This window comes from Fistularia commersonii, chromosome 25 (assembly GCF_037954325.1).
Source record: "Fistularia commersonii isolate RoL2024-O1a breed Wild chromosome 25, RoL_Fcom_v1.0, whole genome shotgun sequence".
In the NCBI taxonomy this organism is placed as follows: domain Eukaryota; kingdom Metazoa; phylum Chordata; class Actinopteri; order Syngnathiformes; family Fistulariidae; genus Fistularia; species Fistularia commersonii.
Window position 1 is genome coordinate 4,694,000 of NC_141308.1, and position 27,600 is coordinate 4,721,599.

Below are 27,600 nucleotides of genomic sequence, written 5' to 3' on the forward strand. Positions count from 1 at the left end.
GTGTGATGCGGTTTTGAGATGTTGCAGACTCGTAGAGCTTGTGGCCTCTCACATCGGAAGTCCAGCAGACAGTTGCAGAGGGAGGCATTGAGCCCCAGCTTTTGTAGTTTGGTGATTAGCTGTTGCGGTATTATGGTGCTGAACGCTGAGCTGACGTTTAGAAACAGCATTCTCACATAAGAGTCTTTGGTGTCCAGGTGGGTGAGAGTTGGGTGGAGCAGATTGCGTCCTCTGTGGAGCGATTGGCCCGGTATGCAAACTGGAAGGGGTCTAGAGAAGGTGGGAGGATGGTTCTGATGTATGCCATGACTAGGCGTTCAAAGCACTTCATGATGATGGGGGTCAATGCCACAGGATTGGGCGGGCTTCTTTGGCACGGGTACGATAACGGTGGATTTGAAGCATTACGGGACAGCCGCTTGCCTCAGGGAGGGGTTAAAGATGTCCATGAAGACATCCTTTGGTTCCTCTACACATTCCTTCAGCACCTGACTAGGGATGTTGTCTGGGCCTGCTGCTTTGCGGGTGTCAATGGTGGAGGGCTGAGGATGGAGACAAGCGCAGGGTTTGGTCTTGGGGGGGGCAGTGGGGTCTTCTGCGGATGAGTGTTGTTTGGGGCCTCAAACAGTGCAAAGAAGCTGTTGAGGTTGTTCAACAGAGAGATGTTGTCATTGCAGACCTATGGTTTAAGGTCTGTGAGGGTCTGGAATCCCCGCCACAGCCTCAGTGTGTCTCTGCTGTCCTTGAATTGGCTGGTTATCTTACTGGTGTATTTGCGTAATTATTGCATTATTAATAATGATATTAGGGCAGCTTGGCTGTAAGGAGGTAGACGGAACATTCCTGGGTCGATTCCTGGCTCCTCCTAGTGTGTCGAAGTGTTGTTGAGCAAGACACTGAACCCCTAACTTCTCTCCTGAACTGCTCATGGCTCATCCATAATGGATTAAATGCAGGGATAGAATTTCCTCAGGAGGGATTAATAAAGTGTAAATTGTCATCATTTCATTATTTTATTTATTTATTTATGTATTAATAATAACAGCAACAACAACAACAACAACAATAACAATAATAATAATAATAATAATAAGAGGAAGAAGAATAGCAATACAACAACAATTTCCTTCCGGATAAATAAAGTTGTTCTCATCTCATCTCTCATCTCAACAACAATAATAATATTATGTTAGAAACATCTAATGACGAGATAAGCTGAGTTGCGTGGGAGAAATTGCGGGTCGAAGCAGGCTTGACGTCAGGTATTGATCAGAGAAGCTCCAAGTTTGTGAGATGTGAGGCTGAGAGCCACAAAACACTTTCTCCATTCTACATTCAAACGCCCACCGGACTGAGGTGCAACTCTGGTTCCCTGCAGACGCACCGGGTCAGAGGAATCTCTGCCATTTCTACAATTACAACAACAACAATAAGAAAAAGGATCCGTTTTGAGAGGATTTGGAGAAACGTTGGAGTGAGTTGTGCATTTTATTTGGATCAAGGTAAGGATCATTTATTTGTTATTCATGCAGTCGCTGCTTACCACGTGGGTGGGTAATTGTAAGTTTAAATGGACAAGCAGGAATCCGCGGGCTGGCGATCGAGTCGAACCTGAAAGAAATAAATGATATTTGGGTTCGCAGAATTCTGCGTGCGTAAATTAGATTGACATGAGAAGGAATGAGTTTATGTGAAAGTCACTAAAGCACTGTTTATCCCCCCCCTCGGATTGTTATCCATCATATTCCATCATTTAAATTAAAAAAAAAAAAGTTGTTCCCACTACTATTGAAAAAAACAGCAAACGATTGTAATAACTTTCAAAATATATTATCAATCAGATCCACTTCAAGCATAAACACTGTGATACCTCAGATTTTAGATTTTCCCTGCGCACCCACATTTCTTCTGATTATTCATATGTATGAATATCAATTCTTATGTCTTTGCCATGACTATTTGGTTAAAACAACCCGCTTATATTACTTTTAACAAAGGTGCGTCTGGTTTGAGTTATGCGTCTTTACGCACTGAGTGAAGCCGTAATAATCTATGAATAACGGACTAGTGAACCTGTTTTTTTTTAACCTTTGCATATTGCTCACACTTGACTTATTTAAACTGCAAAGGCACTTTATAATATGAAAGGGGCACTTTTTGTAGTTAACATATATTTAAGATATAGCATTGATATTTAACAGTTTCTTTGAATTGTTCTGTACTCCAGGTTATTTAAATATCTGTACTATAGTGATAAAACATGTCAGATGCTGCACTTTTCTGGCACCCACTATGAACTACTTGCTAATTGACCCTCACTCATCTATTGATCTACATAGGGCTGCCAGTTGCCACCTGACTGTTGCTGCTGAAGCAGAATGAACCATGCTCAAACAAAGAGAATCAATAATGTAATGATATAATCCCATTGCAGGCACTTTACGAGTTACTTTTCTTTGCATTTACCATAAACGCAAATCATAAACAGTTGCGTGTTCGGTATCGGCTCCACAAAAAAATGAAATAAAATGTTTCTTTTTTTTCAGATGGTGTTGTTAGATGACGACATTATATACCACTCAAACATACCAGTGCCACTTGATATAACTGTGGCTGTGGTCTACTCTGTTTTTGGTAAGTAAAGTGTCCAACTAATCACACTATATTATCTATATTATATTTCACACAGGCTTTCCTTATACTTGGCATGAACCTTTGCATATGCTAAAAATATATAAGCAGGTCTGTACAATGCAGCTCTCGCTTGATCTGAATGTGACTCGAGAGTGAATTTCCGTTATAGGATTCTATGGATTAGCCACAGGCAAAAAAAAAAAAAAAAAAATCGGTCCAGTTTAACTTTCATCTCAATCTTTGATCTTGGCAGCATTAGTAGAGAATCTTTACATTTCATGGTGTATCACAAGTCATATGAGACATCTTGTCATATTCAAACTATGGGGGGCATGTATATATTAAAATAATTTTGTTTGGAATAAGTTTGTCAATGTCCACCTTTATTAATGATTTCATTTTTTTTTTTAAATATGACATGAAATAAAGCAGTCACCTAGTGAAAGAGCTTTTTCTCCCTGATTTTTTTTTAAAGCGGTTGTTCACGCATTTCAGACCGAGTGTTATGGCTGATGGTGTAGGTCTGTTTAATGCACTATGGTAAAACATATGATGTTTCAGCTGAGGAGGAAGGGTTGTTAGATTTTAAATACATGTCTTGTTCTCAACAAGAAAGGGCACACCAACGATGTTAACCCACAGTCTTCTCTTTTACTCTGGTTTTCCCACAGGAATATGTTCCCTCATTGGCAACAGCACACTGCTGATTGTCTCCTACAGGAAAAAACACCTCCTGAAGCCAGCAGAGTTCTTCATCATCAATCTAGCTGTTAGTGATTTGGGCCTCACTCTCTCCCTTTATCCGATGGCAATAACATCTAGCTTCTACCACAGGTACGACATCAGGAACCACACATTGGGAATTAAGTAGAGAAAAAAAAAGGGTCTATTTCTAGGCTAATTATTTCAGGTGTGACTTTTATTGTCTTGTAATAGGATTCTCTTGGACTTTGCATATGAAGAGTCATTCTGATACTTTTCTCCTCTTTTCCCTTTCTCACGTCTATCCCCTTCTCCTTACTCACACCCTTGCCCGCCAATATAGGTGGCTGTATGGAAAAACAGTGTGTTCTATATACGCTTTTTGCGGCATGCTGTTTGGCATCTGCAGTCTAACCACTCTAACTCTGCTCAGCATGGTGTGCTTTGTGAAAGTATGTTATCCACCTTATGGTAAGTCTTCAAAGACGCGGCTGACTCAAATAGACCAGACTAACCGCCATATCGTGAAGAGCCCACATGTTAATTTGTCTGTAGAAGGAAAGGACATGATGATCCCCCCATGAGAAGCAGCACTTTACCTTTTCTTTAATGCCTGACAAATCCAGTGCTCGATATGTAGTAACTGTGATGTTGCTTAATGCAGTGTAATGAGGGTTTCTATTTGATGTCAATAGGATGTGTTTGCTTTGACGGCAGGCCTTTCATTTAGTATACATTAATTGACACTCACTTGGTCTTAACCAGTTAACTAAAATGCTATTATTATACATTTCTGCAGACGACAGATGTGTATAATCCCAAAAGCATGTTATACATTACTGCCAAAAATGATGTAATTCAGCTGCCTAGTTATCAATTTTCCCCCTATTGCTCTTGTCAGAAATACTGGGCAGGAAAGTATTCAGCTTGTATGTATTCGCAGTTTTACTTAAATGTAAAAAAGCCATTATTGGGTAACTTGGCACAGGTAAGTCCACCTGCTGGGAATTTCTCCTTGAATCTCCAGACAGCTGTTAATAAAAATCCGACCAAAAGTTCTTTATTATTTGCATTAGAAGCATATTTTGAAAGGTAAAATCCTCTCTTTGAATCTTCCCCCAGAAAAACAACAGATGCGAAAGGTCACCCTTTTTATTAATGAAACAGATGAATTCTTTAGTGATTTTGGTGTGCTTCGTGATCACAGCTCATAAGAATCACAGTTTGAGTCGTCAACATTCATTAATGTTGGGACAAAATTTCCTTCTGTCTCCATGAATGAAGTTGCTGCAAATTTGACTTTGTCACCTAATGTCCCAGATTTCCTGTCAGGCATTCTTTCAGACTTTTTATGAATTTTGAAATAAAGGCATGGATTTATGGTCTGCATGCCGCTGTCCACACATGGCCTGAATTGCATGCCATGCTTGTAAACCACGCAATACTGTATGAAACCGACCTGGCTGGATAATAGTCACTAACTGACATGAATAACGTACAAAACTTATGTCATTTCTCGAATCATACAATGTTCCAATAAGCATGGTTTACATGATTTGAAGGTGTCCATGAATAATCAAAAAAGGTTGTACCTGCCTCAGGGACATAAACTGACAAAGGTAAGTTGGTAAATTAGACATTCTCATGTATAAATCCATAAACTCCATCACCTTGAAATAAAGTCATATTCCAACTACCATTTTAGCCATATTGGTTTTTGTAACAATAACAAGTCCAAAAAGTATCTCAAACAATGGCATATACCTCCATAAGAATTAAAAATTTAAATTCTACAAAGCAGGTAATGCACAATGCACATCATTGTGACATGATGTGTGTTTTTTATTCCATTGATCCGGAGGCCTTCTCTGTGTAAAAATGTATTAATAAGGGCTCCACCTCTGGGAATGGTTCATTCTTTTATCCCAAGAATTTAAGAGACCCCGGACCCCTTAGTGACCATAGTAATATGTGATATCAGAAGTATTATTTTTAGATATTGAAGTGCTGATCATTGTTATCCTATAAGTTCCATCCTACATCTATAGTGGTATTGGTCTGGACCTGGATAAGGAGGAATCAACCTGTGACGAAACAAAGTTTGGTGTAGATCCCTGTGACGTGGTTTCAACATTGGCCTTTTTTTTTTTTTTTTTTTAATAATGTATTAACCTGATCCTAAATGCAACTAATGACAATTCTGCTCACAATCAATTATCAATGACTTGCTGTAACTGCATTTTAATTTGCTGCTTTTCGTAGGAAACAGGTTTAACTCGGTTCATGGCTGCCTGCTGGTTGGCTCTGCTTGGGTCTATGCGCTGCTGTTTGCCTGCTTTCCACTGGCCCACTGGGGAGAATATGGACCGGAGCCTTATGGCACTGCCTGTTGTATTGATTGGCGCTTGTCCAATCAGCGCACTACAGCACGCTCCTACACTGTGGCACTATTTGTCTTCTGTTATATCCTGCCATGCTGTGTTATTGTAGCATCATACACAGGAATACTGGTCACTGTGAATACATCCCGCAAAACGATGGAGCAGCATGCATCAAGGCAGACACACATGAGCAGCATCCAGACAATTATTGTCAAGGTAAGAACTCTGTAGTGTATGGAAGGCCTGCTCAAATCCTTCGGGAGGCCATGAGTTTACATGATCAATCCTATTCATTAATCCAAACTACACGCAAAGGAGCAATATATGATAAATGAAACACTGCTGTAGTTGAGTCGATCTGAAAACTCTATGTGCATTTGGGATTCTCTGAACACCTTTACTGGACGTCATCATAGCTGTGTCACCATCTGATCACATTCCAATATGTTCGAGTAATTACTAATTTAGTTAGTGGTAACGCTATCGGACGAAAAAAATGTTGCCCGCAAAACTTGAATGATGTTTACTCATTAAAATTCATGAATTCTAGTAAAAAGTGGAACCAATATCCACACATTTTCTGATATAACATGAAAGGGAACTAGAGGTTAATTTAAAGCCAATCCCTGAGGGACAGTGCTCTTCAGTCCCCACTAGTTGCAGAGCTGTGCAGTGAACCAAGTAGTAGAAGCTGTGTTACTTCTAGTTGTGTGAAGGTAATGGCTCTGGTTGGAAGAAGTTTCCTTCCAACCTGACAATGTTGGTAAGATTAGAGTGCACGTACTGGTGCAGTCATAGAGAAAACACTATGTTATTATCTAATATGGTATGGTTCACAACCATGGCTTTGTTACCGTTTTACATCTGACTAATTAAGTGTGAAGGATGAGGATTGATTGTTTTTTTTCAGCTTGTTGATGCCACATCATCTATGAACTTGTGACCTGCAAGGGTAGTGCTTTGTTTTGTTTTGTTTTTAATTTCATGATCAAATGGTATAATTGCTGGGGAGCCCAAAACATTAAAATACATGTGCAGCTGAAAGTTACGTAGACGTTTGAGTTAAAATTAAATACCGATGACCATGTAATATTAGGACCGACTCAATTTAGCATTATAACTATCATCTGCTAGTAAAACTCACAATTACTGTTGCAACTCTTAAACTCTTGCCACAGCAAAATACTTGATTTGCAATTCAGATATCGTTATTCTTTATGATAACAGAATGTTATACAGTGTGCTGAGATGTTCACGTTTAGCCTGTAAAGTGTAAAATCCTGTGACTGATGTATTATCCCCATTCTTTGTTTCCTTCTTTAAGCTCAGTGTCGCTGTTTGTATCGGTTTCTTTGCGGCATGGAGTCCGTACGCTGTGGTGTCCATGTGGGCTGCTTTTGGACACATTGACAACATCCCTCCTCTGGCATTTGCTATGCCGGCCATGTTTGCCAAATCCTCCACCATCTACAACCCAATCATCTACCTAATGCTGCGGCCAAACTTCCGCAGGATAATGCGCAGGGATATTGGCACCCTTTGCCACATTTGTCTGAAGGGCTGCCTCTGTTCCCGCGGCTCAGTGAAATGCTGCTCCGGGCCTAAGATCGAAGTCAAACTCAGCATTGTTGACAGACAGGCCAGCCAGTTCCCTTCACCGAATTCCTCTACTCAGCCTGCCATGATAGGGTTAAAGGACATCAGCTGTGAACACTGCAAAGATGCTTTGGAAACCCTCAGACCCTCCTCGCATACATGTGGCACAACCAATTCTGAACCATCCAGGTATCACAACATTTCAGTCTCGAAGAAAAACCAGGAAAACCCCCAGAGTGTGTGTCAGAGGTCGACTCTCACTGCAGTGTGTGCAAAAAGAACTTCAGAAACACACGTTCTCCATCATGATTCAGAGATGGTTCCTGGGCAGGCAAAAGTGGCTTGGCCCTAATGTTTTCTCCAAACTAATGTTGACATAATAGCTCGGGACATATTTAGCAGGAATTGTTGTGTACGGTGTTCAGTAATGTAATTCATACATCCATGAATTTTGTAATGAGAATGTACAACTTTACACCTGGCTCACACATCCTAAAGTTTTGTTTTGACATTGTTAGAGGCCTAACAAATATTAAAATTCTATAATAATTGCATGGCACCTCCAAAATACACCCTGCCTGAATATCTTAAGGTGTTCATGCAGTCCCAAAACCAGTCTTGAGCCTAAGGGTTGCCGGTTGATATGATTGTTCCGCATAATAAAAAATGAAATATTGTGCTCAGTACTTCATTAGTGTGACATAAAACCGGTACCTTCATGTTTCATGCAGAAACTTATACATTATGGATCTTCTATCTACATACATTCTAATGGAAGCTTTCTGCAGGCACATTGAAATTGCCAGAATACATCCCTATATGCAGTAGTTGCCACTGAGATTTCAGTATGTAACCGCATGAGTCTGCAGCATCCGCAGCATCGGCAGCAATGGCGCTGAGATTTTGTGGGTAAACCATGACTGACTGACCTAAAGATGTCTCCTGGTGCTTCTCCTCGACACTACATAGACTGTCAACATAACATAATTTTGTCCAACACCTACACATTTAGCCTGCCTTAGTTACCAGGGTTGATTTCAGATTCTAAACGGTGCTTACAATCGCCACAGACCAACAAGTGCTGTAAGCAGGATCCTGCCAGATCTACCCCCAAGGAGAGCAAAGTAGCATCCAAACAGACTCCATGGATCCCTAGAAATTCGAGCTGCCAGCTTGTACTTTAGCTTGTTGTTGTTATTAAACTCAAATATATTGTCCTGGTTGACTCCCGTTGGCTGTGGAAATATTCTTCTGTTCCTATCAACTAAGCGGTTACTTCTGCCAGTATGACAAATGGCTTATTTGTGAAAGTCATAAAGTATTTGTGTTTTGGAGCATCATTCATTTTTAAGCCAGTCTGAAACTTATTTCCGAGCTCATATACAAGTGTTTAAAATACCTTTAGTGCTTTGATTGTGTCAAATGTTTTGATGCACCACACACTGAATTATAACATTTTTGAAGAGTGTTGTATTTTAAGGCTACTTCCAATCACAAACTAATTTAGATGTTTATACTTATGTACATATCTGCACTAAAGGGAATTTTCCAATTCAATAAAATAAAATACGCAGATACAGCACCGCTGAACGTTAAACATTCATGTTTGTTGATGCTGTTTTTCCAGCGTGGCTCATTTGGTAGCTCCAGCTTGTGTTATCAATCGTAATCACTGCGCAAATACTTGTTGACTGCAAAAGAGGGCATTTGTGCTGGCTTAGAAGATATTTTGACATTGGCTCTCAACAAACTGCTAACCCACGTCTTAGTTCCTCTTTGTTCCATTTCCCTCCAGAATAGATGAAGAAACCATTTCCTCTACTGAGTTGCCAATTGGAGCTATGATGTTCTAGAGAAAATTCAGTTACTTCAATGTAGTATCGGATTTTAATCTTTTATCTAGATTATTCTCGTCTTCTTCTCCTTTTGACTTTTCCCTTCAGGGGTCGCCACAGCGAATCAACCATCTCCATCTAACCCCATTCTCTCTATCCTCCTCTCACACCAACTACCTTCATATCCTATGTATCCTATGTAATCATAGTGCATAAATTAATGTTTCTGATATTTTGAATGACTTTCATTTACTCCTAACTGAGACACACATAATTCTCAAATAAATGTACATATAATAAATGAAGGTATTCATAGAGTACAAAGCACAACAAATGCAGTGAAACATAGAGGAGAATTTTATTTTAAATTCATCTGTAAACTTGTTTAAGATTTTAGCTAGGTTAAGCTAAGAAATCAGATGCAATAATGGCAGAATTCCTTGGATGTGGCAAATGGGTGCAAAAACTAACTGTTACTAAAGTAATTTAACCTCTTCAAGATCTTCAGCAAGTCACTTTTGGCTCTTGTACACGTTTGTTTGTGTCTGTTTTGGTTGATGGGTTTTTTTCAATTTAAAATCAATGATCATATAATATGCATGATAGCTTCAACTACAGCAGATATAATATGCAGTTTTTTGTGATGTGTGTGCTCCTCTTGGATAACAGGTGAATTGTAAACAATAATGAAAACCCCACGGTCTGTTGATGTAAGATTGAATTTTCCAGATTCATATTGTCCAGGTGATTGGTGTTAATTCAAGGTTCTATTCTATCCTATCCATCCTGGTTGCTCCCAAAGAGAACCTCAGCATCTTCATCTCTGTGACCTGCAGCTCTGCCTCCTGTCTTTTCATCATTGTCACTGTTTCTAGACCATGCAACATCGCTGGTCTCACCACATCTTGTCCACTTTTCCTTTCATTCTGGCTGATAGTCTTCTATCACATAGTAACCCTGACACTTTTCTCCACCCATTCCAACCTGCTTAAACCTGTTTTCCACACTCTTCATTGATCTGGACTGTTGACCCTAAGTACCTGAAATCCTCCAACTTCTTGATCTCCACTCCTTGTAGCCTCAACATTCCACCTGGGTTCCTGTAATTCACACACATACTCTGTCTCGCTGCAACTAACTGTCATTCCTCTCCTTTCCAGCGCATACCTCCACCTCTCTAGATTTTTCTCAACCGTTCTCTGCACTCACTACGAATCCCAATGTCATCTGCAAATATCATAGTCCATGGAGATTCCTGTCTAACCTCATCAGCCTGTCAGTCACCTCTGCAAGTAACAAGGGACTCCAAGCTGATCCCTGATGGAGTCCTACTTCCACCTTGAACTTCTCTGTTACCCCACAGCACACCACACCACTGTCTCAGCTAGCATACATGTCCTGCACCAGTCTAACACACATTTCTGCCACTCTAGATTTCCTCATACAATACCAGAGTTCCTCTCTTGGCATCCTGTCATATGCTTTTTCTAGGTCTACAAAAACACAATGCAGCTCCCGCTGACCTTCTCTGTACTTCTCTATTAACATTGTCGTAGCAAATACTGCATCTGCAGTTCTCTTTTTAGGCATGACGCCATACTGTTCTTCACAAATGCACAAATCTCTGAGTAGTTCCCACTACTCTTTCCCATAACTTCTATGAATGGCTAATCAACTTTATCCCTCTATAGCTGTTGCAATTCCGCACATGCCCCTTATTCTTAAAAATGGGCACCATCACACTTTGTCTCCATTCTTCAGGTATCTTCTCAATCTCTTAAGATCCTTAATTATTCTATTATGATCGGTTATTATCATAATGGTAACGTGTAAAGTTTTTCCTGTGCATTCACTTGGATAAAGATTATTAGAATTACTCATTGCTTCAGCTTGTCTTGGTAATGGTCTTGTTAAATTTTTTTTGAAGTTTGAAGTAATGGTTTGCCTCTCCGAAAGGGCTTTTTCAGAACTGACCACCATGACCTGGATGACAGAACATTCATAAACAGGACATGAAATATAACCTATTGGCATGACTTGCAGGGGAGACATTTAATATTTTTGTTTAATTTTGCTGCAATGTCAGGCCAAAGCATTTTTAAGAGAAAAAAAAGTAGTCACATTACATGACAACTGTTGGCATAGAGAGATTGATGGTGCTTGATCAGGTACCAATACACACTGTAAAAGAGCAGGCTGTTGCATAATATCAACAGCATTTTACAGAAAAATACTTAACCAAATACACAACTATTTAAGGTATGGAATGAGTGCCGATCCTACTGAGAGACTAAGCAAGGTTCCCAGACTAAAGAAATTGTGTTCTTCATGATGATCCTGTTTTCAGAATTCAGTTTAGTCAAAAAATGGGTTTGTATGGGGTGCAGTGTATACCATCCCAATATGAATGACAACGTTACAATTTCTGTGCTTAACTGGTGAAGGAGGAGCCACTAGTGAATAATTTCAAAATAATTTAATTGAAATACAGCTGTATGTAAATGTCACATTTTCTGTAAACCTTTTTGTAATTGTTAGAAGATCCATGTGTCAATAAACTTTTGACTGTTTTATGATTTGAGCAGTCAGCAGGAGCATCAATCTCTTTTCAAACACTTTCAGCTTTTCATTCACATTCATTAACCATCCCCTGAATTGTTTGCTGAGCTGCAGCAAGATCTGTTTGTTTTCGTTTTTCAAAAGTTGAACATTCCAATTGTGGCATATTTTTCCTTCCACACAATGTGTACGCTTTTTAAGAACCAACTTTTCAGTTCTCATGGGGTTATTTTATCAGCATCATTAAATTAGGTTGAAAACGGATTCGACAAGAAAGCCTAACACAGTTGTATCCCTCCACCCCATTACCAATCATTCATGGCATCAGTCAAATTATATTGGTTGTTTTTGCTAAAACAAGTGAGACATTAGCACATTTTGCATATCATCTATGAAGATACAATTACCAATAATTAAAAGGGTCTTGATTATTAATTACACAGCTATGTAGAGACAACATCAAAAGTGTGTAACCCATTTTCTATCATTCACTATTAAAAAAATATATGTGTAATATAATATACTTGACAATATTGATTGCATTCAAACATACATTACTGTAAATGTACACATGGACATGAACTTCTCTTTCTATATTTTAAAAGCTGTGATTTAATTTTCTGGTGTGCTCACAAAGCTCTTTTTATCAGATGTTGTTTCCTTTAAGCACCGAGAGGTGAATTTTGTTCATCATTATTGAAAATACTCAAGTCCATTAGTATCAATGCATCTGATATTTAGAAGAGACGGCATTCATGTTCAATTACAAAAGGCATTAGGAAGACATGAGCGAAACATTCAATGTGAATAATTCGAGAACCAGGTTGGGAAAGGCAAAATGTGAATATACATGTAATAAACATTTGGAAAAAAAAATGTAAGAAATACTTACAGAGTCATACTGTTCAGAATATCAGAATGGAAAAAATGTTAGATCTAGATTATGGTAATGTTAAAATTTTATCCATTAATACGCAGAACTAAATCACAATACAAAGCACCAGCCCAAATTACCAGCAAAAGTAATACTGATTCTATTGTTGGTTTGACAGTCTTTCTGACTCATTTGGCTTTTCCTACAAATACACTTAAGGTGGGCCTCATGGCTGAACATGCAGAAGATTTTATTGACTAGTTCTGACTGTAAGGAAGACTATATAAAATAGGCCATTAAATTTGAAATTCAAAATGATTTGTATATTCCTATGACAAACATGAGCCTCAAGTCCCTGCATGCAGATATCTGATTGTTCTCAGTCAAAAAAAAAGACAATTGTGAATATAAAGTGAAATGGGAATCTGGAATTGAATGAAGTTCACATAGGCTAGGCTCAAAGGATCTGAGAGGAAGAACCACATATGTCCAGCATTTTTTGGATGACCTCTACCTTAACATTTCCTTCGAGAGCTTGACAAAGCTTGCCTATTATACAGCCAACACTTCCTTCCTTCATTTTCCAGCGTTCTAGCATCTGATGCACCATCTCACGCAGGCCGTCCGTGCGGAAGTCATGCTCAATGGCCTCTATTTCGATATCGCCCAGACCCAGGCACCGTGCACAATGCTTCCATTTGGCTCCGATGTTGGCCCTCAACACATCCAGATGTTCTTCAGTCACAGCATAGTCCTCTAAATGAAACAGTAGACATGCATCTATTGAGGAAGCAAATTACTGGCAACGTTTATATTTCCAGTAGTTTAAGGAAGATGCAGCCTAAATGTGCATTTTTTTTTTTTTTACAACACAGGGCCTGCTGAAAGCATGTACTGTATTTTCCGGACTATTTAGCGCAACTGCATATAAGCTGCACTGGCTAAAAATAAACAAATAAATACATGTGTACATATATAGGCCAAACTTGTCTAAAAGCGGTGGCTGTCCACTTTGTAACATGAGATATTTATACAGACACATTTTTTTAAACTTTTAATTAAATATATACCAAAATTACACAAGGAAAAGTCTGTCCAACCATTCATTTTCTATCCCCTGCTTGTCAAAGTACAGCTGATCGCTATCTCTGTCTTCCTCCTGCACACTAAAACCTTAAATGTCGTCTTCTTCAGTGCTGGAATCGTACAGCCTCAGAATGTCACGGTAATTTCATTGGTCCGATGTCTCAAGGCTAAATGTTTTGGTGACATGAGGCTCGTTAGCCCCAAAAAATCCATAAATTAGCCACATCGTTGCTTAAGCCTCAGTGTTGTAGCAGCTTATAGTCCGGAAATTACGGTACATAAACCATGAAGATTTCGGCTGATCTTGCAGAGACTGATTCATCTTAATCATCAAATTGAATCCTTGAAATACTATCTCTTCACATTATAAACTGAATATCACCATTTATTTTTTTATTTAATTGAAAAACAAAACAATTTGAATATTTGCTGAAATTGATCCGTATAAAGATTGAATGTTTTACCATATTTCAGAATGCCTTCTTTGATGGGATTGACTGTGGAGCCCATACCAGTGTAAATTGATGAATTATGAGGGGAATCGTAATTTCGAATGCTCAGTGTGTTGTTGTTGCCAATCTGGATCCCCCTGGCATTCTGAATATAAAGAGATCCTGGAACAAATAAAAACACAGTTAATCCTTTCTGTGCCGGCTAAACACAAGAGCTTAAGTTTTGGAGAGATAGGCTTGTACATACCTTGATCTTGGAGAGGGACATTCTTGGGGGCCAAGAGCTGCCTGGGATTGACGTCAGCTCCATATGTGTGATGCTGCAGCTCAAAAGGCCAGGATTGCTGACGATCATAGTGTGAATGTGGATGTTGCTGGTTAGAATGTGAGAGAGACGGAGTACTGACAGACACTGCCACCTGGGATGCTGTGAATGTGTTATAGGTCATGGGCTCATATAGATCCGATGCAGGGTGATGCCTAACTTCATCTCTGTCAGTAAGATGTGCATGATCGAATTTTGTCCAGGACTGGACAGAGGATAAATTATTTGATCTGTTCTGTTCTGGTTGCCTCACGTTACTGTTTGCAAAAATGAAGCTGTTTGGCATTGAAGCATTTGGGGTGTCTTGAAGAGTGTGGTTGGTAGCATCCGGCGGGTCCTCGAGGTTATAACTTCCATTTTTGTGGTAGTGAAGCTCCCGATCCAGTTTCTTCTCCAGTGCAGAAGGGATACTCACAGCTCTTGCATCGGTCTGAATTTGGGGCTCCACTGCAGCCAAAGATGACCCGTACTGTGTGGCATGCAGGTCTTCAATACTTGCTTCAACTGGCTCTGATAAACTTCTCTCTGTACTAACCAATGAACTGGGAATATCTGAAAGAATATGATGCAAGTGAACTAAGTTCTTTTCAAGGGCACATCATGCTGTCATTCAGAACACAGATCTTGAACATAGATCCACTAAGAAATTAAGCACCCTTAAGATTGCAAGCATGTCTCACCTGCAGAGAAATACTCACTGGTCATTGACAAGGATTTCATTTTCTCAACAAATTCATCTGGAACGTCATATGATGCCTGCATTGAAGAAGTCACATATAGTTCTTACAGAGCATCTTCTAATTTTTAATTTACGCCTTCACTGTATGTCTCAGATGAGTCTGTAACATTACCTACTGAATGGAACTTACCCTGAGGTGTTCTAAATCTTCCTCTATATGGGGTTCAAGTTCTTCTGTGTAAAATGGTAGAAATGAGTCATAGCACTCTGCAATTAGAAAGTAAATGAGCACAAAGTCATTGCTTTGACACTCTGCAGGAAATATTCAAATGAAAAAATGTGTAAAGAGAGCTGAAAGCTACAAATGAATTAAAATAAGCAAAATAAATGAATTGCTGTGGTAGGATGGAATCGTATAATCGTATCAGGTGATTGGAATACTATAATTCTTTTTCCCAATCAAGGATTATACTGACAGAGATAGCCTTGTTAATGTTGAAAAAGAAAGATCTGGAAGACCCAGAGCTCATGCAATGTCATTCATTGCAATATAGTAATGTTATAATGGTGGCAAATTGGATTCAAAGTGTTTGTTGTCATGTTCAAACTAAGGGCACATGCTTCACTGTACGATGAAATTCTTACTCTGCTAGCTGCCGCGAGTGTCAGATAGCATAACAAGGCTTTAGAAACATAGAAGAGAAATAAGTATCTTAGTAAGGACATAATACAAGTAAATGCATAACAGTATAATTACAGGGCAATGAGTGAAAGATGCAGTAGAAATAAATAAAATAAAATTCAACATTGAATGTTAAATTTGTATCTCTCTCATAAATGGTCTTAAAGGCCCCCCTGAACTGTGTGATTATCCTTGAATGAGCAAAGGAAAATATCTTATAATAGAACAAATGTATATAGAGGAAAAAACTTGCCTCGAAACAATGGTCTTTGCTCCGGACAGTGATCCCAGCACATCTTCATTAACTGAATCATCTTCACAGGAGTCTTCTGTGGTATCAGATCCTCTGACGGTCTGTCACCGTTACAGACACACTGGCTGATGTGATCCTCACTCCTTGCATCTGCACATAAAAATGCATCCAAATTGAATGTCAGAATGACTTTACTTACATTTAATACTCATGGCCTGTTAAATTCTATGGACTGTTTTAGATGTCAATACAGATTATACATTTAAACAAGGTGGAGGCATTTCCTGATGATTGATCCAGTACAATTACAAGTTATTTTGGGCTCCCAACTTACTGGCATATGGCTCTTCATTTGTGAGAATGACCCAAACCACAATTGCGAAGCTGTAGATGTCAGACTTCTCTGTGGAGACTGTATGTATGCTCTTTAGATGCTCAGGAGCCATGTAGCTAAGTGTGCCAGCACCCCTTGTTCCAGCTGTAGTGCCCTTATAGCTCTTCTTGCGAGACTCCTTCTGAGTGAGTTTACTCCATGTCTTGCAGGTGGCAAGTCCAAGGTCTGCAATCTAGAGACACAAAGAGAAAAGCAACAATCACTTTGAATGTATATACCCATTCAGTATAACTTGTTGCACGAGTTAGTTGTATTACATACCTTGATGTGAAAATCTTTGTCGACTAAAATATTTTCTGGCTTAATGTCCTTGTGTATGACATGCTTCTCTGTGAGGTACACCATCCCTTCCAAAATCTCCAAGATTATCCGTCCCTTAATTGGCATTGGAACGCTTACCTAGAAGCAGAATTCATGCTGTATTATTCCCAGAGATCATATTTAGAATGAACTGAACTATTATCAACAGATGTTTAACTATTTGTTAGAAGTTATGAAAAATGCCAACCTTTTGTAGCATTTCCAACAGGTTGCCCCGTGGGATCCACTCCATGACTAGGGCGCACAGATCATTCTCCAGGATGACACCAAGTAACTTGACCACTCTTTCATGGTTCAGGCTGGCCATAATTTTGCCCTCCTCAAACAATGCATTTTTGCTTTGTCTGGAAGCATTTGAAAGCAGTCAAGAAATTCAACATTATCAGGTGAGTACCGTAAGAGTGGGTGGTACATGGATACATTTGACAGATACATTTGGTTACATGGATACTCTCCCAAGTATGTCATTATACTGTTAATTACAACCATGCAGTCATGTTATCTGCCACTCCTTACCTGTTTCATGAATATCTGACTCAATATTGCACTGCATACAATACTATTTAAATAATCTCCAAACTGATTTCACGATTTTACATTTAGACACAGGAAATGTGGGTTGTGTTAGATACACGAGGAAATTCACGCCATGTTGTTACTGAATGTGTAAATGGTTAGTGACCACACGTCTGGAAAAACTAGAAACAAAAGCCAAAGGAACACTGGACGACGACGAGCTGTATCATCCGCCATAGTGTTTTTTTCTCTTTTTATCCTGCTCATGGCACTCAAATGACATTTGATTCGCCTTATATTATTTATCTCAGTGATGTCAGTGTGGGATCTCAGTGTGATGTCTGTCGAGGTAGCTTCGGTCGACCGTTCAGACGCAGGGGAATACCCAGTATCAGGCACACACACAGAACTTACTCGTTACTAAGAGGGCCTGTATAAACCGTCTTCAACGCCACATGTCCGAGGTTCACATGGTAGCACAGATAAACCTCTCCGAACCCCCCGTAATCCAAATACTTCTTTTTGCGCAGATCTTGCGATCTCATAGGCATAGGCTCCGGCGCTGTGGCCATAGCTGGGTCGAAGTCCCACGTTAGATATGACCATCCAGATGTCAAATCTCAGAAATGCAGAAAGACAGAGAGATAAAAAGAAAGAAAAAAATATTTGAAAGTGTCGAAAACAAAGAGTGGTTGACTGCCAAACCCCTTAACTGACAAAACTAGCCAGAAATACTGGCCATGCAAGGAAAAGAAAAAGAAAACCAAACCAAGTTCACAATCGCCTCATTAATGCTAGTACGAAAGAGTTAGATTAGCTAACTTGTTTGAGAATACTTTCGCTCTCTCTTTACTCACTGTGAACCCTTAACATTTGCTATCAGTTAAAATTGGCGCAGAAGAAAAAAACAACAACTCACCACAAGTGCTTTAAAACTAAGAACAGGACAACTTGCTTAGAAGTTCCCTACTTCCTAGTTTTTTTCAACTCGAGCAATGATGAAACGTAATCGCCAAGGAGTCAAGAAACTACAGACAGGACGACAAGTCGCTAACAGAGCACAGGCGCTAGCAGACCCACAAGGTTGAATGGAATTCCATCGGTCGCATCCAAGAAGTCAAATTATTGTAAATAATAATAATAATAATAATAATAATAATAATAACAATAGTAATAATAATAATCATTATTATTATGATAAATATCTATTGTAAATATTTTTCATCTTGGGGTGAAATGGGTTGTCGCTCAATTATGTTTCTCTGTAATGTAAACATTTCAGTTTTGGCTGAAACGTGTGTGAATTTTGTTATGAGTGTTTGTCGATATCTAGTGGCGACGCTGCATGAAATAAGAAATTTGTGAATAATTTAACATTTTTAGGAGACAGCAGTTTGCGGCAATTAACGCCCCCCAGAAAAACAAGTGTCACAGGAGATCATATGATCTGCTCCAATAATACCTGCACAGAATAAATGACTGATGCACAGTGTCCATCTGTTCTGAATAATTTAATCTACATTTTACTCTGATATCAAGAGCGTTTAAAACATTGGTGTCTTTAAAATACGCAAATATCCAGCAAAAAACGAACAAATTATTTTAATTATTTCTATGAGCACTATATAATACAAATGCTTCATAAAAAGGGTCAGTTTGTTCATCAGGGCGAATCTGGGTGACGCACCACCAAAGCACAACAAATGAGGGATTTTTAAAATCACATTCCACCGCTGTTCTAGCAGTTCTGACCATTGTAGCTGCCTCTGAATGTAATTAGACTGAGAGAATTTATTATAATTCTGTAGGCATCGGGTGTTTACAGAACGCAATTTCGGTTGGATAGCTAGCATCTTTACTGTATCCCGATATAAAACACAGTAAAGTGTAAGTAGGTAAGGTGTGTGAACAGTGAACAGCAGCAATTTTATGCAGCATTCATATAGTAGCGTGCCGTGGGGACACAGGCCAGCGAAACCCCACAATCCTCTGCGAGTGATGATGACTGTTTGGAGCATCTTGTTGCTCTGTGTTAGAGAACTCCATTGTTGAATAGCTGTACAGTGTTATGGTTGCTTCATGACACTAACCTGCACTGTTAGCTGTTGGAACGGGGGTGCACCCTCAGTTAGCGCTGAGAGACGCCCCCTGGGTTTCCACTGTTTTTTGACTGTTGAAATAAAACCATCTCTCAAAGAGCATACATCCGAGAGCAAGTTTCCCTTGAATCCAGTTGTTACGTTGCTAAGCCTCTGCTCGTCACAATACGGCAGTGCAGTTAAATGGGAGCAGTGGGTTGTAGGTACAAGAGAAAACAAAATGTTACGGCAGTGAGATATGCATTTCCAGGTATATGAATAAATAGATAACTATGCCAAAAAAAGTGCAGCCGAACAGTAAGAATGTGCAGTTCGGAGGTAGTGCAGTTGTGCAGTTATACTGCAGTTCATTTTTATAGCAGCAGTGGGTAATGTTCAGTCAGCGTGCTTTGCTGCTCCATGGGGAATCGCCCCATTTTTGAGGTCAGTCTGGTTGAAATATTTTTTGGGGGGCAAAAAACAGTCACTTCAATGCATTCCCTATGGGTTTCGAGAAGGCTTGCATGGGCATGCTCTCATCATTACGCAACCTTCTCAAGCTTGCACATGCACACTTCGTCATCCGGGCAATGATCACACAGGTTTCTCCCTTCAGAGAGATCTGAAGGTGAACTGACACTTTCTGCTACGAATGAATGGTCAATCAACTATGGTCAATGTAGATAATTTCACTTGTAACCCATTTCATTTGTACCTATCTTGTTGCTGGAGGGAACATATTTCTGTTTTCTCACCACCTGTTGGTTACAAGACTTATTGTTATGTAATATTGACAGTCCAAACGTCAAGTTTGACAATTGTCTTGTCAGTAGGTAATTTACCATTTTAATGGGTCACCGAAGTCGTCATACAAAAGTCCCCAAAAAAGCCCCCCCCCCCAAAAAAAGAAATCAAATAACATGCACTGTAATATTTGAGATAACAAATGGGGTGTGTCTAGTTTTGGATTAAGTTTCAATCTAAAAAGGGGAGTGTGGCTGCGCTGCACAGGTTGTAGAAAGTTTAGGGGTGTTATTTTCAAAACTACGCCTTGATTTTGTATTTCGGTTGTTGCTGGAAAGAGGAAAAGCTCACACATTTGTTTGCGTGCATTTTGATTTTTCATATTTCAAATATTTAATATAGCAAATTACGCCACTTGATCCATTCTTATCCCGTGCACAGGATGAGACAAGTCGTGTAAACAAACGACTTGATAGTCTTAACCATGTTAAGACTACATTTGAGGTCGCTTTACTTCCGTTATCAGAAAACTACAAGTCCCAGCATTCAACACGGCGTGCTTGAGCAGCTCTGTTCCGCTGGTTTGGAAGCGCAGATTACGTGACCCTACACTGGGTTTGTGAGACCGTCAAGCCTCGGGGATACTCGTTTTTCGAGAAATCGGGAGTACCGGCCGCCACAGGCAGCGTTGTGTGACGTCGCTGGTCGTCATGGGAAATGGCATCAACAAGGTACGATTTCCTCGCTCAGCATGTGCTTTAGTTTGAAGGCTCACACACCAGAAGTCTCCGATGGTGCCGTATTTGACTTTTAATGTTTGTCACACAATTGTATTTTCATTGATTCAAATCAAAGAAATCCGATCATTTGATTTAATGTATCGCCGTTTCATTACTTTTCAAGCAGGTGAGGACATCAGACTTAATTTGAACCACAGGCTCAGAAGGTTTTTTTCATTCATGATATCAACAAATGTTACCTTTCCAAGTCTAAATCCACTCAACCAATTCTCTGTCTCCGTAGGTCCTGCCCGACTTATACTTGGGAAATTTCAAAGGTGTGTTTTGGCATGTGTGGAGGTCCTGTTTTGCTCATAGAGTTTGACAAAATAAGAACCTATGTCATGTTTATTTTATCCTTTATTTGTTTTTATGTTTTTGCCAGATGCAAGAGACAGAGAACAGCTAGCCAGGAACAACATTACCCACATCCTGTCCATTCATGACAGTGCTGCACCCATCCTCCAGGTAAGAAGATGCTTTTGCCTCACATTTTTGCCCCCTGCTCAAATCTGGCATATAATATGTATAATATTTCTGATTAATATTTCATCAGGATAATGCTGCCCATCACACTTGATTGGCCGAGACCATTTTAGCAGCTGTGCATGTGATCTAAAGCTCTGCCAAAGTCCATAGACTTGTCTTTCAGGCTATTCGGGAAGTGGGACTAGTTGTGTGCTGGTCAATTGTGCTTCTTCATGTGCAAACAGTTGTCAGTTGAATCAGCAAACAGTAACTGGGGAGAATTCTTACACGTGATGCTATGGTTATCTTGACAGTGCATACAATGGCAAATGCCCGTCTTCCACAGTCAGTTTTTGCTCAGTATACTGAGCTGTTGCTGTGTGGGTTTTCACAGTAGGTGGTTAACCTTTTCCTTGATGACACAAAATAATTGTGCTTCATAACTCACATCGCTATTATACTACTATTGGTATTTTTTTTATTTTGTGGACATTTTGGATTGATATGGGTGTCCATATATAGCCATATATAATGACTGAGATGAACATTGCCATTTAAGTATTTTGATATTGCCATTGTTTGTCATTAATACCTCAGTCAATGTAAAACCTTAAGGTTGTTGTGTTTTGGAATTTATTACCAGCTGTTTATCTCTTAGCAAGTGATAGTTGACAGGTAACAAGTACGCATTGTCCCTCAGGAGATGACCTATCTCTGCATTTCAGCAGCTGACCTTCCCACACAAAACCTGTAAGTACCAAAATGTGCTGCACAGCAACACCGCACAAAACAATGAACGGCGAAGAGAGAGAATGTACTTCATCCATTTGTGGCTGCCCTGTGTGGGTGTCTGAGGTTCATATTCCTTCAAGCCAATGTGTAAATGCTGTGCTTCCACAAGCTCAAAGGTTCAACTATGAGCTTTTAGTAAATTATGGACTTCAGCTGTGAATGGCAAACAGTTTCAGCCCTTGATGACACATACAGATGACAGCTTTTATGTAAGAGAAAGTTGGTGTTGTAAATTAAATTAAAATAGAAAGCAGACCAAAACAAATAAACCTATGTTCTAGTTTTTGACAAATACACTTACTGAACACATTCAAATAATTTATCCTCATTTGTGTTTTCTTTGAGAGAAACCTATCCAGACAAGCTGAATAAATGAGCGTAGAGAGTCTACTTTTGTGAATTTAATTCCGACTGTGTATCTGTTTATATACTTCCGACTTTCATATGGCCTTGCACGTACGTGCACAGGCAAATGCAGACTAATGCTCCTGTTATCCTGACTGCACCAATCGGTCATTGCATTGTGTGAAACATGGACTACGGCGCCACCCCTCTCAAACCTGACATGAGCACACCCAAATCCTGTAAAATTAGTATGGCATCACCTGAAGCACTGTAGAAATGAGGTAAAAATTACTAGGAAATTGTTGAGAAGTCAAATGAATATGAGCAGTAAAGTATCCCTAAAATCTTGTTGCAGTTCTCAACAAAGACAAAAGAACAGCATTTATTGGTGGTTTTTACAGCATTGTCACAATGGTTTAATGTGGTCATGACCTTTTATGATAAAAATGTTCTCATCCTCCACAGAACCCAGCACTTTAAAGAAAGTATCATATTTATGCACCAGTCCCGTCTGAAAGGAGAGGGCTGCCTTGTTCATTGGTAAGAAAAAAATACCAACTTATAACAGCATATTTTTGTCATAAAATAAGCACTATTGTGTAAATAATCACAAAACTGTATCCAGTGCAACCATGGATACAGTTTTCGATAACCGCTCTGCTTGGTTTGTTTTACATACAATTTGCCACTGTGTATAAATGTGCCTATTATGGCTGTAGTGAACACCTGATTCCAGAAAAAACAGGAACATAGGGTAATTTATAAGAGCGGAGGAAGGAGCATGCAGGTAGACTACATCTTGTATAGACGAGGTAGCCTAAAAGAGATCAGTGACTGACAAGTAGTTGTAGGTGAGTGTAGCCAGACAGCATAGGATGGTGGTTTGTAGGATGACTCTGTATTTTAAACTGGTGCAGGACATGTATGCTAGCTGTGAGACAGTGGTACAGTGTGCTGTAGGGGTAACATAGAAGTTCAAGGTGGAGGTGGGACTCCATCAGGGATCAGCTCTGAGACCCTTCTAGTTTGCAATGGTGATGGACAGGCTGACAGATGAGGTTAGACAGGAATCTCTATGGACAATGATGTTTGCAGATGACATTGTGGTCTGTAGTGAGAGCAGAAAACAGTTAGAGAAAATCTAGAGTTGTGGAGGTATGCCCTGGAAAGGAGAGGAATGAAAGTTAGTTGCAGCAAGACAGAATATATGTGTGTGAATGAGAGGAACTCGGGTGGAACGGTGAAGCTACAGGGAGTGGAGATCAAGAAGCTGGAGGATTTCAGGTACTTGGGGTCAACGATCCAGAGCAACGGAGTGTGTGGAAAAGTGGTGAAAAATGATCGGAGAAAAGTGTCTAGGCTACTATGTGATAGAAGACTATCAGCCAGAATGAAAGGAAAGGTGTACAAGAAAGTGGTGAGACCAGCGATGCTGTATGGCCTAGAAACAGTTACAATGAAGAAAAGACAGGAGGCAGAACTAGAGGTTGCAGAGATGAAGATGTTGAGGTTCTCTTTGGGAGTGACCAGGATAGATAACATCAGGAATGAGTCTTATCAGAGGAACAGCACATGTTAGGTGTTTTGGAGAGAAGGTCAGAGAAGCCAGACTGAGGTGGTTCGGTCATGTACAAAGGAGGGATAGAGAATATATTGGGTAGACAGATGCTGGAATTGGAGCTGCCAGGCAAGAGGTCTCGAGGAAGACCAAAGAGAAGATTTATGGACGTAGTGAGAGAGGATACGAAGGTAGTTGGTGTGAGAGAGGAGGATGCAGAGAATAGGGTTAGATGGAGAAAGTTGATTCGCTGTGGTGACCCCTGAAGGGAAAAGCTGAAAGGAAAGGAAGAAGATAAATGTGCCCATTATCTAAAGTAAGAATAAAACATCGAGATTAACCAAGCATATAAATTGACCGGTGTATAACAACTGCAATGATGAGATAAGAAGATAAGCAAAAATCTATTCTTGAACTTCCCATAACAGTCCAGCGATAAAACCATTGTGAGTGTCTTGAATTTGTAACTCTGTTGTTCATGCCAGTAATATACATTTAAAGTTAAGTCTGGTTCTGTCCAGAACACAGATGTAGAGGTGAGTCTTACTTTCAGACACCATATGTATCAATCTTGGGAGAAAATCATGTTTGAGAAATCTCAGCGCCATTAAACATAAACACATGGATCAGACTTTTCAACTGTTAAGCAATTTGTTGTTTAAGGTATTTATGGAAATTGAAATTAAGGAGTTCTAGGAAGTAAGTCAAAGATTGATGACTGTCATCCCCTCAATATAATGTGGAAGACTCCATAAACCATTAACTTAGATTAAAAATGAGTTGTTTATAATTTTACATTTTAAAAATATTCTCAGTTTCATCCTGCATTACAGTGGATGTTGCGAAAGATATTTGATATTTACACTACATTATCACTCATATTCTGGCTTTCCACAAATTATGAATGCCTTTTTGAACATTTAGAAATAGACCCTTTAACAGCATACACATTCTCCCTAGTTTGGCTGTCTCACCCCATCTGATGTCAAATCTGGTGCTTTGATTATACATATCGATTATACATATCAATCTTCTTGCAGATGCATGAGTATGTAAAGGCATTAGTAAAGTTGTTGAAAACATTATGTATGACGTACATATATGAAAGTGGCGATAAATGTTACAAGCGTTGCAGCAGGAATCTGTAGGAATGTGCTTTTCGTCTAATGAACCATCGCAAACAAAGGGTAATCATAAAACTTTTGATGCAAAGAGGACGGGGGAAAATGAGGAATCAATAATCATGGAAAATAAACATTGTATCAACACCTTTTCTTATAAAAAGTAACTAAAGAATCACTTTGACCTCATTATGTACATACAGCACCTGAGTCATAGTCATGAAATTCCAAGAATAAAAAAATCTGTTGTTCCAGTGATCTTGTAGTGTTCGCCCATCAGGGATTTGATCTGTATGATCTGTGGATTTGATCTTTGCCTACCATTTTATGTGATGTGATTTTTTTAAAGGAATCTGTGACATCAATTAACAGTATAAACTCAAAAGGAAAGTGCCGAAAATACTTATCCTTCTTTGTAGGTACATGTCACTGTAAGTACGGTTTACATGTCTGTAATATTATGTCTAGCTGATCTTTATAGGCTGTTACATACACCAAATTCAAAGTATTATACTATTATTGGTGGAGGGTGAATTTAGTTAAGTTACTAGAAAACTCGTCTCTGTCTAGATTCGTCACTCCAGAGAATGCGTCTCCATTGCTCTAGAGTCCAGTGGTGCGTACTTTACACCGCTGCATCCGACGCTTTGCATTGCACTTGTTGATGTGTGGCTTGGATGCAGCTGCTCGGCCATGTAAACCCATTCTATGAAGCTCTCTGCGCGCTGTTCTTGAGTAAAGCTGAAGGCGACATGACATTTGGAGGTCTGTAGCTGGTGACTGACTTCGCAGAAAGTTGGCGACCTCTTCGCACTATGCGCCTCAATCATCCGCTGACCCCGCTCCGCCAGTTTACATGGCCTACACTTTGTGGCTGAGTTGCTGTTGTTCCCAAATACTTCCATGTTCTTATAATGCAGTTGACTGTGGAATATTTAGGAGCGAGGAAATTTCACGACTGAAGTTGTTGCACAGGTGGCACCCTATCACAGGTCCACGCTGGAATTCATTAAGCTCCTGAAAGCAACCAATTCTTTCATAAATGTTTGTAAAAACAGACTGCATGTCGAGGTGGTTGATTTTATACACCCATGGCCATGGAAGTGATTGGAACACCTGATTCTGATTATCTGGATCTTTTAATTACACTAAAAAACTAAAAACCAAACTAAAAAACTGTCCATAGTTAAGACAGAAAAGTGAATGAGGAGTCTACTAATGTTATACTCCAACTTATACCCGGTGTAGCACGCTCTACTGCGGTTTTATATTCACATGCATCATCAAGGTAATGTTTTTGAGCTGCCATTAACAGTTTTTTTTTTTTTATATATATTGATCACATAATTGGTTATTTTTTAATAGAGAGATTGATTGAAATTGTGGCTAGAGTGTTAATAAAAATGTGAATTTACACAATATACTCTCTATATACATGTATCCTTCTGTGAGGAGAAATCATACTTATCCTTTGGTTCGAAAATCATATGCATTATACTGCTTTTCCATCCTTGTTCTTGTCCTTGTCCTCCATCCAGTTTGGCAGGTGTGTCCCGTAGTGTAACCTTGGTGATAGCGTACATCATGACGGTGACAAGACTGGGTTGGAGGGAAGCACTGGCTGCGGTGAAAGTTGTACGGCCCTGTGCTGGTCCCAACCTGGGCTTTCAGCGGCAGCTGCAGGAGTTTGAAGCAACTCAAGCTAATCAGGTCAGTCCTTTACACAAACAATGGAAATCTGAGATAAAATAATAGAAAGCAGTGGGTCACCATTTCATTTAAAAGTGTTCCTCTGTGTCCCTGCAGTTTAGAGAGTGGCTACAGACGGAATATAAAGACAACCCCTTCAATGATGAAGCTGATATACAGGACTTGCTTGGGAGGGCTTGTAAAGACAACGGCGAGGGGCTTGAAAACCAAGTGTCTACCCCGTTGTGATCGGCCAGAGATCTCATGGAGCGAACACCACCTTTTCATGTACGTTCTGGATGGGCTTTGGATAATGGACACTGGTAGAGACATTGAAAAACAAATAATATACTTTTTATTCATCATCCACTGACTGATGTTTCAAATGCTTTCGTTTATAAATGTTGCGAACCGTTCGACGCTTTGGCACCGCATGGTCATGATTTCAAATTTTTGAAGAAAATAAAAGAATTTCAGTAATGTGTTGTTACAGGAGTGTGGACGGGCTCAAAGAAGACAAGTCATATTATGTACTTTTTGTTTCCTGATTCTCTTCCTGTTTGTCTAATGTGCAAGGATGCATGGTGGCATACAAACAAAACAAGAAGGCGTTCTTTATCTGTTTTTGGTCTCTGTTCAGCTATGTGTGAAATGAAAATAATAAATGAAAAACAATTTTATTCAAACTAACGCAAGCAAAACCGCAACAGTTTATCTTACTATTTCATCTCTGGACA

The 27,600-nt window shown here is 39.5% G+C and overlaps 3 protein-coding genes across 5 annotated transcripts; 2 read left to right on the forward strand and 1 right to left on the reverse strand.

The window, feature by feature from the left end:
• Nucleotides 1–2,546: 2,546 nt before the first annotated feature.
• opn7a (opsin 7, group member a) lies at nt 2,547–7,665 on the forward strand. Its single transcript, XM_086172845.1, has 5 exons — nt 2,547–2,634; nt 3,306–3,468; nt 3,680–3,807; nt 5,599–5,933; nt 7,042–7,665. The coding sequence occupies exons 1-5, from the start codon at nt 2,547–2,549 to the stop codon at nt 7,663–7,665; spliced, it is 1,338 nt and encodes a 445-aa protein (XP_086028971.1).
• Nucleotides 7,666–11,609: 3,944 nt separating this feature from the next.
• Nucleotides 11,610–18,299, reverse strand: ripk1l (receptor (TNFRSF)-interacting serine-threonine kinase 1, like). Of its 3 annotated transcripts, none has more exons than XM_086173061.1 (11): nt 18,209–18,299; nt 17,704–17,908; nt 16,961–17,117; nt 16,714–16,851; nt 16,393–16,624; nt 16,059–16,208; nt 15,314–15,390; nt 15,143–15,200; nt 14,367–14,996; nt 14,132–14,281; nt 11,610–13,337 (listed from the first exon to the last, which is right to left on the reverse strand). In XM_086173061.1, the coding sequence occupies exons 2-11, from the start codon at nt 17,859–17,861 to the stop codon at nt 13,039–13,041; spliced, it is 2,049 nt and encodes a 682-aa protein (XP_086029187.1). In that variant the 5' UTR covers nt 17,862–17,908; nt 18,209–18,299; the 3' UTR covers nt 11,610–13,038. The 3 variants fall into 3 exon arrangements, with proteins under 3 accessions (XP_086029187.1, XP_086029185.1, XP_086029186.1); XM_086173059.1 differs by having other exon boundaries at nt 15,125–15,200; XM_086173060.1 differs by lacking the exon at nt 18,209–18,299 and having other exon boundaries at nt 15,125–15,200; nt 17,704–18,186.
• A 2,407-nt stretch (nt 18,300–20,706) lies between these two features.
• dusp22b (dual specificity phosphatase 22b) lies at nt 20,707–27,553 on the forward strand. The gene is made up of 7 exons (XM_086172893.1): nt 20,707–20,842; nt 21,135–21,168; nt 21,276–21,358; nt 22,059–22,108; nt 22,961–23,035; nt 26,713–26,884; nt 26,981–27,553. The coding sequence occupies exons 1-7, from the start codon at nt 20,822–20,824 to the stop codon at nt 27,110–27,112; spliced, it is 567 nt and encodes a 188-aa protein (XP_086029019.1). The 5' UTR covers nt 20,707–20,821; the 3' UTR covers nt 27,113–27,553.
• Nucleotides 27,554–27,600: the final 47 nt, after the last annotated feature.

What these genes read in the sequence shown, in the direction of transcription:
- opn7a (XM_086172845.1), top strand. Translation starts at nt 2,547, where the DNA reads ATGGTGTTGTTAGATGACGACATTATATACCACTCAAACATACCAGTG. An exon ending in TGTGGTCTACTCTGTTTTTG is followed by an intron (nt 2,635 to 3,305) that starts GTAAGTAAAGTG and finishes GTTTTCCCACAG; the next exon opens with GAATATGTTCCCTCATTGGC. An exon ending in TCCAGACAATTATTGTCAAG is followed by an intron (nt 5,934 to 7,041) that starts GTAAGAACTCTG and finishes TCCTTCTTTAAG; the next exon opens with CTCAGTGTCGCTGTTTGTAT.
- ripk1l (XM_086173059.1), bottom strand. Translation starts at nt 17,861, where the DNA reads ATGGCCACAGCGCCGGAGCCTATGCCTATGAGATCGCAAGATCTGCGC. An exon ending in TGTTGGAAATGCTACAAAAG is followed by an intron (nt 16,852 to 16,960) that starts GTTGGCATTTTT and finishes TTCTGCTTCTAG; the next exon opens with GTAAGCGTTCCAATGCCAAT. An exon ending in GCAAAGACCATTGTTTCGAG is followed by an intron (nt 15,391 to 16,058) that starts GCAAGTTTTTTC and finishes TTCTAATTGCAG; the next exon opens with AGTGCTATGACTCATTTCTA.
- dusp22b (XM_086172893.1), top strand. Translation starts at nt 20,822, where the DNA reads ATGGGAAATGGCATCAACAAG. An exon ending in GACCTTCCCACACAAAACCT is followed by an intron (nt 22,109 to 22,960) that starts GTAAGTACCAAA and finishes CATCCTCCACAG; the next exon opens with AACCCAGCACTTTAAAGAAA. An exon ending in GAGGGCTGCCTTGTTCATTG is followed by an intron (nt 23,036 to 26,712) that starts GTAAGAAAAAAA and finishes TCCTCCATCCAG; the next exon opens with TTTGGCAGGTGTGTCCCGTA.